General features: G+C 37.0%; 1 protein-coding gene across 2 annotated transcripts in view; it reads right to left on the minus strand.

Annotated features, from left to right (window-relative positions):
• Positions 1 to 2,727: 2,727 nt before the first annotated feature.
• RGS18 (regulator of G protein signaling 18) overlaps positions 2,728 to 17,593 on the minus strand; it is a 31,716-nt gene continuing 16,850 nt past the window's right edge. For both annotated transcript variants that reach the window (XM_019976972.2, XM_019976973.2), the window contains 2 exons: positions 9,064 to 9,230; positions 2,728 to 4,425 (listed from right to left, as the gene is read on the minus strand). In XM_019976972.2, the coding sequence (XP_019832531.1) occupies positions 4,168 to 4,425; positions 9,064 to 9,230 (425 nt within the window). In that variant the 3' untranslated portion in view covers positions 2,728 to 4,167. The remainder of the gene's footprint in view (positions 4,426 to 9,063; positions 9,231 to 17,593) is intronic.

The following is a 17,593-nucleotide window of genomic DNA, read 5'->3' on the forward strand; positions in this document are numbered from 1 at the left end:
ACTCACTGGCCGATGCAGGAGACCTAAGAGATGTGAGTTTGATCCCTGGGTTGGGAAGATCCCTGGAGAAGGAAATGGCAACCCACTCCAGTATTCTTGCGTGGAGAACTCCATAGACAGAGGAGCCTGCTGGGCTACATTCATGGGGTTGTAAAGAGTGGGACACGACTGAGCAACTAACACACTTTCACTTTATGATTGTCATTTTTTTTTAACCCTTTGAAGGAACTTTTTTACTCTTGAAAGGACCTTTCTTGATCAGTAAGGCAAAAACAAAAAAATGAAATTAACAACCAAAAAGCCTAAATTAAAATGTGTTTATATATTGTGTATGTTTTGGTTAGTTTTGCCTTTATAAGCAAGCAAAGTTTTTGCAAGTTAATGGTTCTATTTTTCTCTAAAATGAAATTAGTTACTTAACTCCTAGCTTCAAAAGAAAAGTGATACCTGTATCATCATTTACAAATGGATTTGCGATTTGAGATTAATATGAAGGGTTGTTTGTAAACAAACATGGCTTTCAGTTGCATATTATAGAATGTAGACTTTATCAGAAAACATCCCAGGAAGAAAGTTTCTTTCTCTCTCCCTTTCACTCTTTCTGTTTGATTCACCTCTGAGTGTTCAACAGATAACAGTATCAATCAAATACACAGTATTCAATAAATATTTGTTAATTCAGTCACCATGTTACAGAAAATGGATTTGTATATGTTATCTTAAACTTTATTTTCATTGTTGAAAAAACCTCAGGTGATATAGATGAATGAGTTTGTTAAATTAACAAGGGGTTTGGGTTTTGTTTTCATTTTTAAAGAGATGATAATTAAAGAGCAAGGCAATTAAATATAAGGTCTCTTCATATGACACAGTGAAAATAACTTTAATGTGTTTAAATTTAGCTAATGCTATAGTTAAGTCTGCGAGCATTTCAAGGGTCATGTATCTTCAATAAACTTTGTCCCCTTTTTTGCTCATAAAGAATGACTATACTGAACATGACCAAATAGTCAAGCTTTGTTTTCAGCTTTTTCTTTTAAAACAAAAATTTGTTTTTAATATTCCAATATTTTTCATTTAGCTAAAAGTCATTATTTACTTTTATTTGCAGTGAACAATTATAAAAGATTTTGTGAGAGCAATAGCTGTCCCTATATTTTATTCTGAAAATCTCATTTTTCTCAAAGGATGTTTGTTTGATTTGTAATCTAGACATTACTAGAAATTTTATATTATAATTAAAATGTGGTACTTAAATACAGGGAATTCTTTTCATAATCCTGCCCATGCACTAAAATAAATTAATCTATACTTGGCACTTTACAAATATTTTAAAATTTAATCATCTTAAGAACACTGTAAATGTTTTATTCCAATATTACAGATGAGAAATTGAAGTTAACATTTAAGTAACTTTGCTAGCGTGTTGCTCTTGAAAAGTGGCAGAGCCAGGAATTAAATAAAAATATGCCACATTGTAAAGATTTTACCTTTTGCTGAAATACTGTATTACTTTTCTCATAATGCTTCCTGTTGCTTATATTTGATTCCAAGGCCGTTTACTGATCTATTATGTCAAAATGTGACAGTCTGGTTTGACTTTTGTCTCTGTGCTTCATGACACCTCAAAACATCTAATTCAACCCGTCTCTCTTTGAAGTCAAATTGCTTCTTTGACCACCCCCCCTTTTTTTCCTACTGGCCATAAAACAAAAATTTAAGTTATATTTCCTGTGATTTTTTTTCTTTTCACTATACTTCTAATTTTTTTAACAAAATTGTTTCTTATTCTTAGGCCAATATCCCATGTTAACTTTTAGTCTGAAATTTTCCTTCACTGACCACAATTATGTGCCTCTTTTTTAAATTTGTGTGTCAACCAAGAGGTGCTTTGAAGAATATCAGGTCAATAAATGAATAGAATCCTTAAATGTGAGGACCATAAGGAAAATCAGAAATCCTGAATCCTTATCTTGAAGAAATGTGTGGAATAAAGATACTTAGAAGTTAAATGAACATCTGAGGATCAGGCATCTGATTAGGGAGCTCAGATATTAAGACTCTTGGGTTTTCATTATATATTTCTGCAATTCCTTCAGCCAACTTTCAGTACTGTCTGCATGTTTTTTACTTGGCTTCTACAACTGCTTATTTTGTTTCCTTTATTTGGCTCTTTGTCCCCCCATATACACCCACTCCTTGAAGTCAGGGCTTGGCTTCATTAAAAAGTCCTGGTATGATTTTGAAGGATCTCATGGAGTATTTCATAATTTATATGATATCAGATGCTTCTAAGAGCATTTCAAATGAAAAAGCTACATATTAGCTATTTGTGGTCCTTGAACAATGCTGTTAATATCAACCCATAGTTTTTTTCTTATGAGATCAGAAAGCCTGTATACAGTCTTAAATCTATGCATAAAGTAATCAACCTCTTTGAAAAGAGACTGCTGTAAACAAAGAAAATATCAATCAACCACAGAAAAAATAGAAAAATAATTTTCTTAGTTGATCTTTGAAATGCATAATGCCTTGTTTTCATATTCACAATACTGGGAGTTGATATTAGCATTAAGATCAGTGACAAAACACCTCAATTAATAATTTCTACTCCAGTATCATTCTAAAATAAGAAAATATGCCTTTGTCTAATTTGATGACAGGAAGGATAATCAATAATCAGTGAGAGCATTTAGTGACCAAATAAACATTAACTGGACAAGCGAAGAAATTAAAAAATATTTATTTCTATAGGTGATATCGGAGAAGGCAATGGCACCCCACTCCAGTACTTTTGCCTGGAGAATCCCATGGACGGAGGAGCCTGGTAGGCTGCAGTCCATGGGGTCACTAGCGTCGGACACGACTGAGCGACTTCACTTTGACTTTTCACTTTCATGCATTGGAGAAGGAAATGGCAACCCACTCCAGTGTTCTTGCCTGGAGAATCCCAGGGACGGGGAAGCCTGGTGGGCTGCCGTCTATGGGGTCGCACAGAGTCGGACACGACTGAAGCGACTTAGCAGCAGCAGCAGCATAGGTGATATACAGATTTACATTCTATAGTTCAACTAAAATAACATTTGCCAAAACCAAATGTATGGCATCTTTAAATACCAACATTTACAGACCATGCAAAACACATTTATAGGAAGAGAAATATGTAACAATTAACATCATCTTATTTGAGTAATATAGTATTATTCAGTGAGATAAGATTTGGAATAAGAACATGATCAGTGGAAGAACACTTTCTGAATATAAGCCAATGTGGCAGATGCCTGAGTTCCCAGGGCCTTGGACTCCTCGCTTTTTTATTTCTTCTCATTCCAAAAATGAAGGCTCACTTAGGGGATAAACCTCTTTTGGTCATTATTGAAATGACGGACTACCCACTGTTTTAGTGGCAAGTTCCCCCCACAGATGAGAAGATGCTCCTCCCTGGAGCCATTGCATCATCTGGTCATGTTTCTGTGACCAGCAGTGGTGGCTCTGTGTGACTGGGTGAGTTTATGCTCACTTTGGAAGGAGCCCAAATGTGGATCACATTATCAGTGATCAACCTAGGTTACGTACGATCTGGAAGTTCTGTAGAGATGAATGTATCCTCCCAAAAGTTTCTGGTGCTGGTTTATAACTAGAGGTGATAGATTGCTATTCAAGAGCCAGGGTTAGTAAACCAAGAACAAATGGTCATCCTCTCTCATTATGAGAACTGGATTGCTGCTATACTTTCTATAATCAAGCCATAGAGAACTTTCATCATTATAGAAAATGTCCAAATACATGTCTATCTGAGCATTGTACAGTCTGCATCTAGAAAAAATTTCAAACTAGATAATTGGCCAATCTGTTGACAATTTTGCAAAAGCTTAACCTTTACTTAACTTTACAATCTTGTACAACACTGTTTTTATTTCCTTACTGCCTTTTAATTAAGGAGCTTTCTGACTATGAATGAAATGAAGTCAAATGGAAGCTTTTACAGAATATCTTGGCAGATACATTAGGCATTGTTAGACAAATAACAGTATTGATTTGCATTTTTAAAATCATTTCAAATGACACACTTATTTTAAAAGATGTACCCATTTGTTAACATAAACATGCTGTATCTTAGAAGCAAATGAACAAGCTTACGAATAAAATGAGCGAAAATAATTTTCTTTATAACCAAATGGCAACATCTGACTTTGCATCCTGGAATTCATTGTAGGTAAATGAACGTGATCGTCTTCTCAGATTTGTTGGTCTCTGTGATCTTCCTTTTGTCAAGTCTAAATAGATGTCAGATTTCAGAAAACGCATGTAACTGTCTTGTTCCATGAGCTGATATACTCTGCTTTGGGCAACATCAAAACTCTGGAGGGTGGGTTGGGTGATGCTCTTGGAGATGATTTCTTTGGTGTGAAAATCAAGGTTAACCTGGATAATAATAACAACAAAACGGTAATTATAGTCAGTCTCCTTAAGTAAACACCTTGAGAAACAAAAGTACAGGACTGATTCCAGGTCAGAGGGGGCAAACTGCACTTGGATGCCAGGTGAGTTTCCTGTTGTGGGCCTAGGGATCCAGTGATTCATTCTGGGCTGTCATTTCATCTGGCTCTTCTCTTCCTGTGACCCTGTTCTTTCTGTCTCTGCTAGCATCATGGACCATTGAACTGGTACATACCCAAGAGATCATTAGATTCAACTCATTTTCAAAATGGAAACTAAACTTTGTAGAAATTAAATTATTTTGTGTGAAGTTTAACAGTGTGTTTGGGACATATTTGGGATTTCAATGTGAAGCTTTTGCTATATTTCAGTGCTTTTTTCATTTTATTATACACCTATAAGTATATGTGTGTTGAAAATGCCTATCTTTTTTTAAAATTTTATTTTATTTAACTTTACAATATTGTATTGGTTTTGCCATATATCAAAATGAATCTGCAACAGGTATACATGTGTTCCCCATCCTGAACCCTCCTCCCTCCTCCCTCCCCATACCATCCGTCTGGGTCGTCCCAGTGCACCAGCCCTAAGCATCCAGTATCGTGCATCGAACCTGGACTGGTGACTTGTTTCATATATGATATTATATATATTTCAATGCCATTCTCCCAAATCATCCCACCCTCTCCCTCTCCCACAGAGTCCAAAGGACTGTTCTATACATCAGTGTCTCTTTTGCTGTCTCGTATACAGGGTTATTGTTACCATCTTTCTAAATTCCATATATATGCGTTAGTATACTGTATTGGTGTTTTTCTTTCTGGCTTACTTCACTCTGTATAATAGGCTCCAGTTTCATCCACCTTATTAGAACTGATTCAAATGTATTCTTTTTAATGGCTGAGTAATACTCCACTGTGTATATGTACCACTGCTTTCTTATCCATTCATCTGCTGATGGACATCTAGGTTGCTTCCATGTCCTGGCTATTATAAACAGTGCTGCGATGAACATTGGGGTACACGTGTCTCTTTCCCTTCTGGTTTCCTCAGTGTGTATGCCCAGCAGTGGGATTGCTGGATCATAAGGCAGTTCTATTTCCAGTTTTTTAAGGAATCTCCACACTGTTCTCCATAGTGGCTGTACTAGTTTGCATTCCCACCAAGAGTGTAAGAGGGTTCCCTTTTCTCCACACCCTCTCCAGCATTTATTGCTTGTAGACTTTTGGATTACAGCCATTCTGACTGGCGTGAAATGGTACCTCATAGTGGTTTTAATTTGCATTTCTCTGATAATGAGTGATGTTGAGCATCTTTTCATGTGTTTGTTAGCCATCTGTATGTCTTCTTTGGAGAAATGTCTATTTAGTTCTTTGGCCCATTTTTTGATTGGGTCATTTATTGTTCTGGAATTGAGCTGTAGGAGTTGCTGGTATATTTTTGAGATTAGTTGTTTGTCTGTTGCTTCATTTGCTATTATTTTCTCCCATTCTGAAGGCTGTCTTTTCACCTTGCTTATAGTTTCCTTTGTTGTGCAGAAGCTTTTAAGTTTAATTAGGTCCCATTTGTTTATTTTTGCTTTTATTTCCAATATTCTGGGAGGTGGGTCATAGAGGATCCTGCTGTGATGTATGTCGGAGAGTGTTTTGCCTATGTTCTCCTCTAGGAGTTTTATAGTTTCTGGTCTTACGTTTAGATCTTTAATCCATTTTGAGTTTATTTTTGTGTATGGTATTAGAAAGTGCTCTAGTTTCATTCTTTTACAAGTGGTTGACCAGTTTCCCCAGCACCACTTGTTAAAGAGATTGTCTTTAATCCATTGTATATTCTTGCCTCCTTTGTCAAAGATAAGGTGTCCATAGGTGTGTGGATTTATCTCTGGGCTTTGTATTCTGTTCCATTGATCTATATTTCTGTCTTTGTGCCAGTACCATACTGTCTTGATAACTGTGGCTTTGTAGTAGAGCCTGAAGTCAGGCAGGTTGATTCCTCCCGTTCCATTCTTCTTTCTCAAGATAGCTTTGGCTGTTTGAGGTGTTTTGTAGTTCCATACAAATTGTGAAATTATTTGTTCTAGCTCTGTGAAGAATACCGTTGGTAGCTTGATAGGGATTGCATTGAATCTATAAATTGCTTTGGGTAGTATAACTCATTTTCACTATATTGATTCTTCCAATCCATGAACATGGTATATTTCTCCATCTATTAGTGTCCTCTTTGATTTCTTTCACCAGTGTTTTATAGTTTTCTGTATATAGGTCTTTAGTTTCTTTATGTAGATATATTCCTAACTATTTTATTCTTTTCATTGCAATGGTGAATGGAATTGTTTCCTTAATTTCTCTTTCTAGTTTCTCATTATTAGTGTATAGGAATGCAAGGGATTTCTGTGTGTTGATTTTATATCCTGCAACTTTACTATATTCATTGATTAGTTCTAGTAATTTTCTGGTGGAGTCTTTAGGGTTTTCTATGTAGAGGATCATGTCATCTGCAAACAGTGAGAGTTTTACTTCCTCCTTTCTAATTTGGATTCCTTTTATTTCTTTTTCTGCTCTGATTGCTGTGGCCAAAACTTCCAAAACTATGTTGAATAGTAATGGTGAAAGTGGGCACCCTTGTCTTGTTCCAGACTTTAGAGGAAATGCTTTGAATTTTTCACCATTGAGGATAATGTTTGCTGTGGGTTTATCATATATAGTTTTTATTATGTTGAGGTATGTTCCTTCTATTCCTGCTTTCTGGAGAGTTTTTATCAAAAATGGATGTTGAATTTTGTCAAAGGCTTTCTCTGCATCTATTAAGATAATCATATGGTTTTTATTTTTCAATTTAATGTGGTGTATTACATTGATTGATTTGCGGATATTGAAGAATCCTTGCCTATCTTTTAAAGTCATAAAATCTTTAAGGTTTTTTTATCAAAGCACCGATGACATATTTGGTGGTAAATTTTTAGTTTTCAGGTAGGTTTCTTCCTTTTGCTTGATGGGTAACAGCACATAACCAGCTGCCTTTGTTTGCATGTGTGCATGCTCAGTCACTCAGTCCTGTCCCGTTCTTTTAAGACCCCATGGACTGTAGCCCGCCAGGCTCTTCTGCCTATGGGATTTCCCAGGCAAGAATATTGGAGCAGGCTGCCACTTCCTCCTCCAAGGGATCTTCCAAACCCAGGGATCAAACTTGAGTGTCTTGCATCTTCTGCATTGGCAGCAGATTCTTTACCACTGCGCCACCTGGGAAGCCCTGCTTTTGTTTACCTGTGTATAAGTCTGGCCTTGGGGAAAACAGGATAATACATTGAAACACAAAACAGAGTGAAACACACTGAAACTAGGAAAATAAGTGTTGTTGCATGCAAAATGATATCTACACAGGCAATGCTACTTTGTGAACAATATCAATTTATAGTCAAACAGAAATCTTAGCAGTGACAGACTACAAGTTCTCTTTCAGTGCAAAGACTCTATTTATTGAGCACATACTAGAAATATAGAACCCCTAATTCATATTCAAGGATAATCAAGTAATACTTGCTAGTTTATTAGCTATTTTAGTGATTCTTTCATACAGTTACCTCATTTGAGCTTGCAATCAAAAAAAGAAAAAAATCACAATTGCTTTTTCAATTGAATTCATTACCACATTAGGTTTAGCTTATCTTTCTATTATGAAATTTTATTTCCATTTATCTTAAGGTATGGGGATGATAATTATGGGGCAACTTAAACTTTGTAGAGGTAGGTGAGCTAACATTAAAATGGTATATGATACATGCTTCTTGATTTCTCTTATCTTCACCACATGTAAAAATGTTTAGTTTCTACAAGAGGTTACTTGCGCTGTGATTAATATTATAAATGAATGAATCTTAATGTTACAATTAATTATATTCACTCAGTCTAGAATAAAAATATCTCAAGGAGTAATGTCTATTATACCTTTCCTTCCATGGCAATATCTTTATTTTTATTTTTTAATTGTCTTATAATGCATTCTGTTTGTATATAGAAACCTATATACAAGCATATCTCAGAGATGTTTCAGGTTCCCTTCCAGATTACCTCAATAAAGAGAATATCTCAGTAAAGCAAGTCACACAATTTTTTGGTTTCCCAGTGCATAAAAAAGTTATGTTTACGTGATAGTCTAAATGTGCAGTAGAATTATGACTGAAAATACAATCTACATACCTTGATTAAAAATGCCTTATTTCTAAAAAAATGCTAACCATCATCTGAGCCTTCAGTAAGTCGTAGTAGTAATATCAAAGAACACTTATCACAAATTGCCATAATAAGCATAATGATGCAAAAGCAAGAAATATTGCAAAAATTATCAAAATGTGACACAGAAGCAGGAGATGAGCCAATACTGTTGGAAAAATGGCACTGATAGATTTGCTCAAGGCAGGGCTGTCACAAACGTTTAATTTAACACAGTATCTGCAAAATGCAGTAAAAGTGAAGGGCAATAAAATGAGGTAGGCTTATAAAGAGACACCATTTGTGTTTCAACAAAATTCTGACCTTTCTGGTAGAATGTACAGCAATACTGATTTGATGAAGTCATATTTTCTCAAAAAATTTTCAAACAAATGTACAGTTTTACAATCATCTTTACCTCTTGTGGGGCATCATTCTGTATAAATTTCTCGTATATTGCTTTTGCTTTACGGATTATTTGTTGAGGGTCTTTGCTTTTCTTGAAATCTTCACAGGCTATCCAAAATTCAATGTTTTCCTCACTGAATTCAGTTTTAAGAAATCTGGTAAAAGTCTCCAGTCCATCTACCAAGAAAAGATGTGACATATTTTAACTATAAGATATTCATTTTGAGAAAACATATTACTTTATATTAAAGTTTAACCATGAATGTTAGCAGAAGAGGTGTGCTGTCTTCTCTCTGATTCAGGGCAGTAGCACACATCTTGGTCTTCCCTGGTGGCTCAAAGAATCTGTCTGCAATGCAGAAGACCTGGTTTTGATCCCTGGGTCAGGAAGATCCCCTAGAGAAGGAAATGGCTACCCATTCCAATATTCTTGTCTGGAGAATTCCATGGATAGAGAAACCTGTAGGATCTATGGGGTCACAAAGAGTAGGACAAGACTGAGTGACTAACACTTTCACTTTCTTCATTACACACATCTTGTACAGTATATATGAGAGTTGTTGTTCAGTTGTTCAGTCATGACTGACTGTTTGAGACCCCATGGACTGCAGCATGCCAGGCTTCCCTGTCCTTCACTATCTCCCAGAGTTTGCTCAAACTCATGTCCATTGAGTCAATGATGCCATCCAACTATCTCATCCTCTGTCTCCCCCTTTTCCTCCTGCCCTCAATCTTTCCCAGCATCAGAGTCTTTTCAAATGATAGACCATGTATCAATTAGCTGATTTCTTTACAACTATGAAAAAGAAGTACCATTTCTGTTGAAATAAGACCAGTATAATACTTAGACATGAGAAACAGGGACCTTTGGGCTTTCCTGGTGGCTCAGTGGTAAAGAATTGACCTGCCAATGTAGGAGATATGGGTTGAATCCCTGGATAGGGAAAATTCCCTGGAGAAGGAAATGACCATCCACTCCAGTATTCTTGCCTGGGGAACCAATGGACAGAGGAGTTTGGTGGGCTACGGCCCATGGGCTTGCAAAGACTCAGACATGACTGAGCACGCACACATGCTGACTCTCTCAGCCATACCTCTCCCTGGGTTATGTGTGGTAGGGTTAGTCTACATAGCCAAGGAGCCATTCCAGCTGGAGACCATCACAACTTCTGCACTATGCTTCTTAAATTCAGGGCCTTAGAATTATCTGTAAAAAGACTTGTGTTTCCAGGATTTACATAGATCTCTTTGCCAAGTTCACCCACAAAAGGCACCTGATCCAGTGGAATGCACACTCCAAGGCTTGGGTGTGGACAGGACTTGAATTTGCATGCTGGGGTGTTCATCAAAATGTGATAGGAGGCATCTCACAGTGTGGCACCAAACCATGGGTGGAAAGTGGAAGAAGGCAGGCCATGCTATTTGGTAGAACTGGGAAGAGTATGAGAATCTTAAAATTAAACTTAATCTGCCAAATATCAAAACAGAAGCATAGAATATCTTTTTTGTAAAGGTTTATTAGCCTGAACTATAATGGTTAAGAATCTAGAAATACAGTATTGGACCTCCATTTTCACTTTTGTCCTGTGCCCCATGAATGTTAGGGGCAAGTATCAAGTCTTATGAAAGACTGCTAGGGTTCAAGTTCTTGTTCAGCTAGTGACTATGTGATGTTGTCTTGTGGCTCAGCTGGTAAAGAATCCACCCGCAATGTGGGAGACCTGGGTTCGATCCCTGGGTTGGGAAGATCCCCTGGAGAAGGAAAAGGCTACCCACTCCAGTATTCTGGCCTGGAGAATCCCATGGACTACAATCCATGGGGTTGTAAAGAGTTGGACATGACTGAGCAACTATCTTATGCGTGTTGCATGAATTGGTTTTTCTTTCTGTACCTTGGTTTCTCAGTATTAAAATGAAGATAATGATAGCATCTACCTGATAGAGCTGTTTAGAGAATTAAATGTGACAAAATATACAAAGTGTGGTTAAAACAGAAACTGGTACATAGTAAATATGAGTTTTGATAGTGATTGTGATGATGGTATTGATGATCTTGATGATTAAAATATTTGTAAAGCTCAATTAAGTAAAACTTCATAGCTAAAGCTGTGGCAGACTCAGAATTCAACATTAAGACAGCCTGACTTTAAAATTAGTTCTCTTTCAATTATTTATAATATTCTAGTCTTTTTGACTTACAGGTATTTTTTACATTTAACTTCTTTGAAAAAATTATACATTTACATGTAGTCATAGGAGATAAAAGAGCTCATGTACCTTTTACCCAGTTTCCACCAATATAACATTTTATAAAACTGTAGTAAAATATAACAAATAGGATAATGATACTGATATAGTTAAGATACAGAATATTTCCATGATTGAAAGGATATCTCATGTTGCTTCTTTACTGTTACAGTCACATTTTCTCCATATCCAACCCCTCCTTAAACTTTAGGAATCAATAATCTGTTCTCCATTGTAATAATTTGGTCAATTCACAAATATGAATCATGTAGTATATATTGCTTGGGGTGGCTTTTTTCATCTACCATGACTCTCTGGAGATACATCAATATATCAGTAATTTCCAACTTTTCATTGCTGTGTTGTATTCCATGATGTAGATTTGTTTAATCATTACCACTGAACCATTAAAGGCTTTCCTGGTGGCTCAGATAGTAAAGAATCTGCCTGCAGTGCAGGAGACCTGGGTTATATCCCTGGATTGGAAAGATCCCCTAGAGAAAGGAATGACTGCCCTCTCCAGTATTCTTGCCTGGAGAATTCCGTGGACAGAGGAGCTTGGCAGGCTATACAGTCCATGGGGTCACAAAGAGTTGGACACGACTGAGGGACTGTTACTTTCACTTCCACCTTTCATTGAAGGTTTTAGGGAGCTATTATCAATAAGGTTGCTGTTAACATATATGTACACATCTTTTAATATAGACATGTTAAGATTTTATTTCTCTGGGATAAGAGAAGTGAAGCTGTTCATTCATATAGTATTGAAACAGAGAAAAGGGTATTCATTGCAAGAGCATTAATAAAAGGTAAAAATGTTCCTTTTAGATTTTTCAGATAAATTCTCTCAGTGAAATTCACATTTGAGTTGGATACAAATGATTCTTAGTGATCTTTTTTTAGATTTGTTCTCCACTCATTCAGTTACTGTCATGTCTGTCTCTTTGCAACCCCATGGACTACCGCTCGCCAGGTTTCCCTGTCCTTCACTATCTCCCTGAGTTTGCTCAAACTCGTGTCTGTTGAGTCGATGATGCCATCCAACTGTCTCATCCTCTGTCGTCCCTTCTCCTCCTATCTGCAATGTTTCCCAGCATCAGGGTCTCTTCCAATGAGTCAGCTCTTCACTTCAGGTAGCCAAAGTATTGGAGCTTCCGCATCAGTCCTTTCAGTGAATATTCAGGGTTGATTTTCTTTAGGATTGACTGATTTGATCTCCTTTCTGTCCAAGGGACTCTCAAGTGTCTTATCCAGCACCACAATTTGAAAGCATCAATTCTTCAGTGCTCAGACTAGTGATCCAACTCTCATGTGCTTGTGGCTTATTTCTCTTTCTGCTCTTACAGGTGAGTTATTACAAAAGGAAATTGCACAAGGCATGAGCTCTGTCTGGATTTCTCACTTGGCAGCATTTGATAATAACAATATTCTCCTTTTTGAAATATTCTTCTTCCTAGGATTCTAGGACAGCATACCTCCTAGTTTATACCATCCAATCACTTTAATGTAATTGTCTGCTCTGGCTTAACATTGTTTGTTCCCTGGTTAAATGTGATGTTCACAGGGATTCTTTATAGTCATCTCCTTTTGTCCCCTCTTTCCATTTCTATTTCCCTTTTCTTAGTCTATTCTCCTGTATCTTCCTCTTATAACATTTTCCCTGAAACTCCTTTCCCTCTTACCTTCTTCTGTATTTTATGCATATTGCTGGCACCTACAGGCAAGATAAGGTGTTACAAATAATCTTGGAAAACAATAAAGTTTTTTTTAGTTAAATTTAATTTTAATTAGATCAAAATAAGAATTTTAATCTCATCATATGAAATCATTAAAAGAAATTTTTCTCTTAACCTCAGCTTTTCTCCAGCTACTGATCTATATCTTTTCCCTTGCAAATACAGTCTTTTGAGTAAGTTTTGTACAGTTGATCTCTTAATCTCCTCCACTCATTTACTTCCCTAGACACTAAAGTGTGGTTTCTACTCAATGCTTGATGTAAATAATTTTTACCAAAATGACTTACTGTTATATTCACTGGAAAAGTTTCTTTCCAATCCATATATTACTTCATCTATGTCAGCAGACAAAGATATGTTTATAATTTTTCTGTGGCACTTACACTTTTGAGTTTCTTCTTTTTCCTCTGACTATTGCTTTTCTTCAGAGTCATTTGGACAGCAAGGAGATCAAACCAGTCATGAGCTACATGAGTCATGATCCTAAAGGAAATCAACCCTGAATATTCACCAGAAGGACTGATGCTGAAGTTGAAGCTCCAATACCTTAGCCACCTGATGCGAAGAGCTGACTCTTTGGAAAAGACCCTGAGGCTGGGAAAGACTGAGGGCAGGAGGAGAAGAGGATGACAGAGAATGAGATGGTTGGATGGCATCCTTAACTCAATAGACATGAGTTTGAGCAAACTCTGGGAGAGAGTGAAGGACAGGGAAGCCTGGTGTGCTTCAGTCCATGGGGTTGCAGAGTCGGATGTGACTTAGTGACTGAACAACAACAATTGCTTTTCTGAATACTTCTCAATTTATCCTTCTTCTTTCTTCCCTTTAACTCTGTTTCCAGGACAATTACTTCAACACTTCAAGACAATGAATATGGTGATGACTTTCAGAAATCATCTCTAGCTCAGATCTCTTTCCTGAGCTCCAAGCTTATATTACCTGGTAAACACCTCCACTGAATTTCCCACCAAAATAATCACATCACAGCTGAATTCATTATCTTCACCCCAAAGCTTCCCAGAATGTTTCCATTTAATGACACCATCAACTCAACATCATAACCCACAACCTTGATATCCTCACAGATCCCCATTTTTTCTTCTCAACCCAATTGACAATCATATCTTGTCAACTTATCTCCTTCATATATCGTACATCTCTCTTTTAAAATATTTAATTATTTATTTTATTTGGCTGTGCTGGGTCTTAGTTGTGACATGTGAAATCTTTAGTTGAATGTGAGAACTCTTAGTTGCTGTATGTGGGATCTAGTTCCCTGACCAGGGAATAAACCCAGGCCCCCTGCATTGGGAGCACAGGCTCTCAGCCATTGGACCACCAGGAGAGTCCACCTGTCTTTTCATTTTAATGCAATCTGGAATTACCTTTATTCAGATCAGGATCATCTTTTACATAGCTAATTTTAACTACCTCCTGTCAATAATTGATGATTCTATCTCCAGTCTTCTCTTGCTTCCTTCTCTCCCAACCCTCCACTTTCCTAGTTTATTATCCACATTCTAGTCAGTAATATCTTTCTAGAGTACAAGTTTAAATATGTTTCTTCACTGTTTAAAATTTCCCAGAAATGCCTTAATCTCTTTCCACTATCTTTTTCACACTTTAAGCTCCAAGCATAGTGAAATAACTTAGAGTTCCACTCATGTGCCATGTTCCCACATGTCTTTACCTTCTATTGGAAACATTTTCCCTTCCTACTCCAATTTTACAAATCAGATTTCATCAGGTTAGTCTGTATCAGCCATTGAAGTTTAAATCTGGAAAGATTTCACCAGTCTCTCAAGGGTAGGTTGGGTGTCCTTCATATATGACTTCCTAGTACACTGGGTAACAAATATTGTGCTGCAGTTGCTTGCTTATTTTTGTTTCTCATTCTATATTATGAGATTTGTGAGAGGAAGATCCTTGTCTTATTTGCCAAAAAAAAAAAAAAAAAAAAAATCCCCAGCATGAAGAAAACACTCAATTTTTACTTACTAAAAGAAATAAGCCATAGTTGAATACAAAGGAAAAGTACAAAATTCCATTAAAAATACAAAAGTTCTAGGGTATGTTTTTGTTTATTTAGTGAAATAGAATACTTTTAAAAGAAATTGTCAGAGCCAGGAAACATTAAACAGCAATAAACAAACAAACAAACAAACAAAAAACACAAAGAATCTTGTCCAATTATAAATATAGACACCCAAAATATGAAATTAACAATATACTATTCATTTAAGAAGTCAATCCTTATTTTAGCGTGATGCCTTTAAACATTTAATTTATGTTCTAATTTCAAGCTTGTCAAGCAAAAATCTTATTACGGTTTGGCTCCTTTCTTGAGTGCACAGAAGAGAAGTGGCTACCAGTGACAGTTTTATTTCTGAATCTATATTATTAAGTTGGACCTCAGCCTCATGAGTTTTGCCAAAGCGAGCCTCTACTGAGTATTGGGTCCTTCTTAACATGCTAATATTCAAGTCTGCAAGGTTAGATTTTTGTGGAAAATGCCAGCCTTTGTGGCTTCAGATAAGTTGACAAGACTTCATGGAGGTATACAACTCCATTTTGGATATCACTGGGTTATAAGCATATTCCCAATTTTTTTTTTGTCAACTATTTTATTAAATAAATTTTTTTTCATCCCAAATTTCTCTCCAAGCAACTCATTAATTTATTGAGAAAAAAATATTTATTGAATGCTAAGTATTTCCTGGACACTGATCTAGGTTTTGGAGATCCAGTAGTGCTGAAAATGTTTCATCATATTGGGACTTGAACGCATGTGCCAGGATTTGAACTGGACCAAAACCCTGCTTGGGACTCTAACTCACATAGCTGGGACTCAAACCCAGCCAAAACTCACAGTAATGAAACTTGGGTTCTTGTTGTCTTATCACAGTGATAGGTAAGAAGTGGATTTGTTCAGAAACACACTCCACAGATAGCATGGGCCATCACAGAGGGTGAGTGAGCCTGTGAAATGTGGTGTGGTTAGCTTTTATGGGCTGACTAATTTCATAGGATAGGAGTGGGATGCGGAGAACTGACTCATTAGAAAAGACCCTGATACTGGTAAAGATTGAAGGCAGGAGGAGAAGGGGACAACAGAGGATGAGATGGTTGGATGGCATCACCAACTCACTGGATATGAATTTGAGCAAGCTCAGGGAGTTGGTGATGGTCAGGGAAGCCTGGCATGCTGCAGTCTATGGGGTCTCAAAGAATTGGACATGATTGAGTGATTGAACTGAACTGAACAGAATGAGTGGGTGGGTTATTCCAACTCTTTTAGGAAAGGGGTGGAGATTTTCAGGAGTTGGGTCACTGGCACTTTTTGGTCTTTTGATGGTGCCTTGGAACTGTCATGGTGCCTCTGGCTGTGTCATTTAGCTTGCTGATTGAGGGATTAAGGTCTAGTTGAAGTTGACTTGTCTGCCATCTTGGACGCATTTGATTCTTATTGGTTTTCGTGGTGTCCTCAGGCTTTGTCGTTCTTTCAAAAGTTGTGCACTGCCCCCTTCCCTCCTGTTTCAGTACCCAGTAGACAAAATCCTTGCTTTGATTTTTAAACTAGAGTCTCACCTTAAATAGAAAGAGATATTGCATTCAAACTATAAAAATAAAGAGGGCCATAATAGAGTAAAAAGAATCAAATTTGCCTTTTGACAGCATATAACCATAAAACTTATGGATGGCATCACCAACTCAATGGACATGAGTTTGAGTAAACTCCGGGAATTGGTGATGGACAGGGAAGCCTGGCATGCTGCGGTCCATTGGGTTGCAAAGAGTCAGACACAACTGAGTGACTGGACTGAACTGAACTGAACTGAGCAATAAAACTAGACAAAATATCAAAACAGTCATTTTCACAGAGTGTAACTGGCAACAAGGCCTGGGAGCAGTATGAGAAGAGAAACATATGAAGTGACCTATAGTTTTGCTCTGCCTTTTTACCTGAGAGTACATATAAGGCTGGAATGGATGCAGATGGAGCTCAACAAAGTTAAAAATCTTGTTGAGGAGGCAGAAATGAGTTTGGGGGTCATAATATGTTTGGAATTTATGGGTCGGTCAAGGTAGTAAGGAAAAAAAAAAAAAAAGAAATCTGCAAAGGGTTCCTGGACGTCTACATGCAGGTTCTCTGCCGATTCTTGGCTGAGGGTCACACTGTGCATGGGCAGGGTAAACTCTGTGAAGCCCAGAAGAGTGTAGCGGCTGAGAGGTGAATGGAGATCAGGAATTTGTGTAGGTATGGGAGGCTAGAATTCTGACCCAGCCATAATGGAGACACCCCACAAAGGTCATGTTTTTGTCTAAATACTTTGCCTAAAAGCAAAGTCTTTGTCCTCAAACTAATATACATTGGAAAGAGATTGGTTCTAAAGATCTATCTGATCAGAAATAATCAAGGGGACCCACCAGTGATTTAATCAGAAAAATAATCTAACAGCATAATCTAAGACAGCATAATCTAGACTCCTATACCTTCCTCCTTGCTCATATGCAATAAATATTTATTAGGAATGCAAGTAATATCTAATGTGGCCT

The sequence above is a fragment of the Bos indicus genome, chromosome 16 (genome assembly GCF_029378745.1).
Source record: "Bos indicus isolate NIAB-ARS_2022 breed Sahiwal x Tharparkar chromosome 16, NIAB-ARS_B.indTharparkar_mat_pri_1.0, whole genome shotgun sequence".
Lineage (NCBI taxonomy): Eukaryota > Metazoa > Chordata > Mammalia > Artiodactyla > Bovidae > Bos > Bos indicus.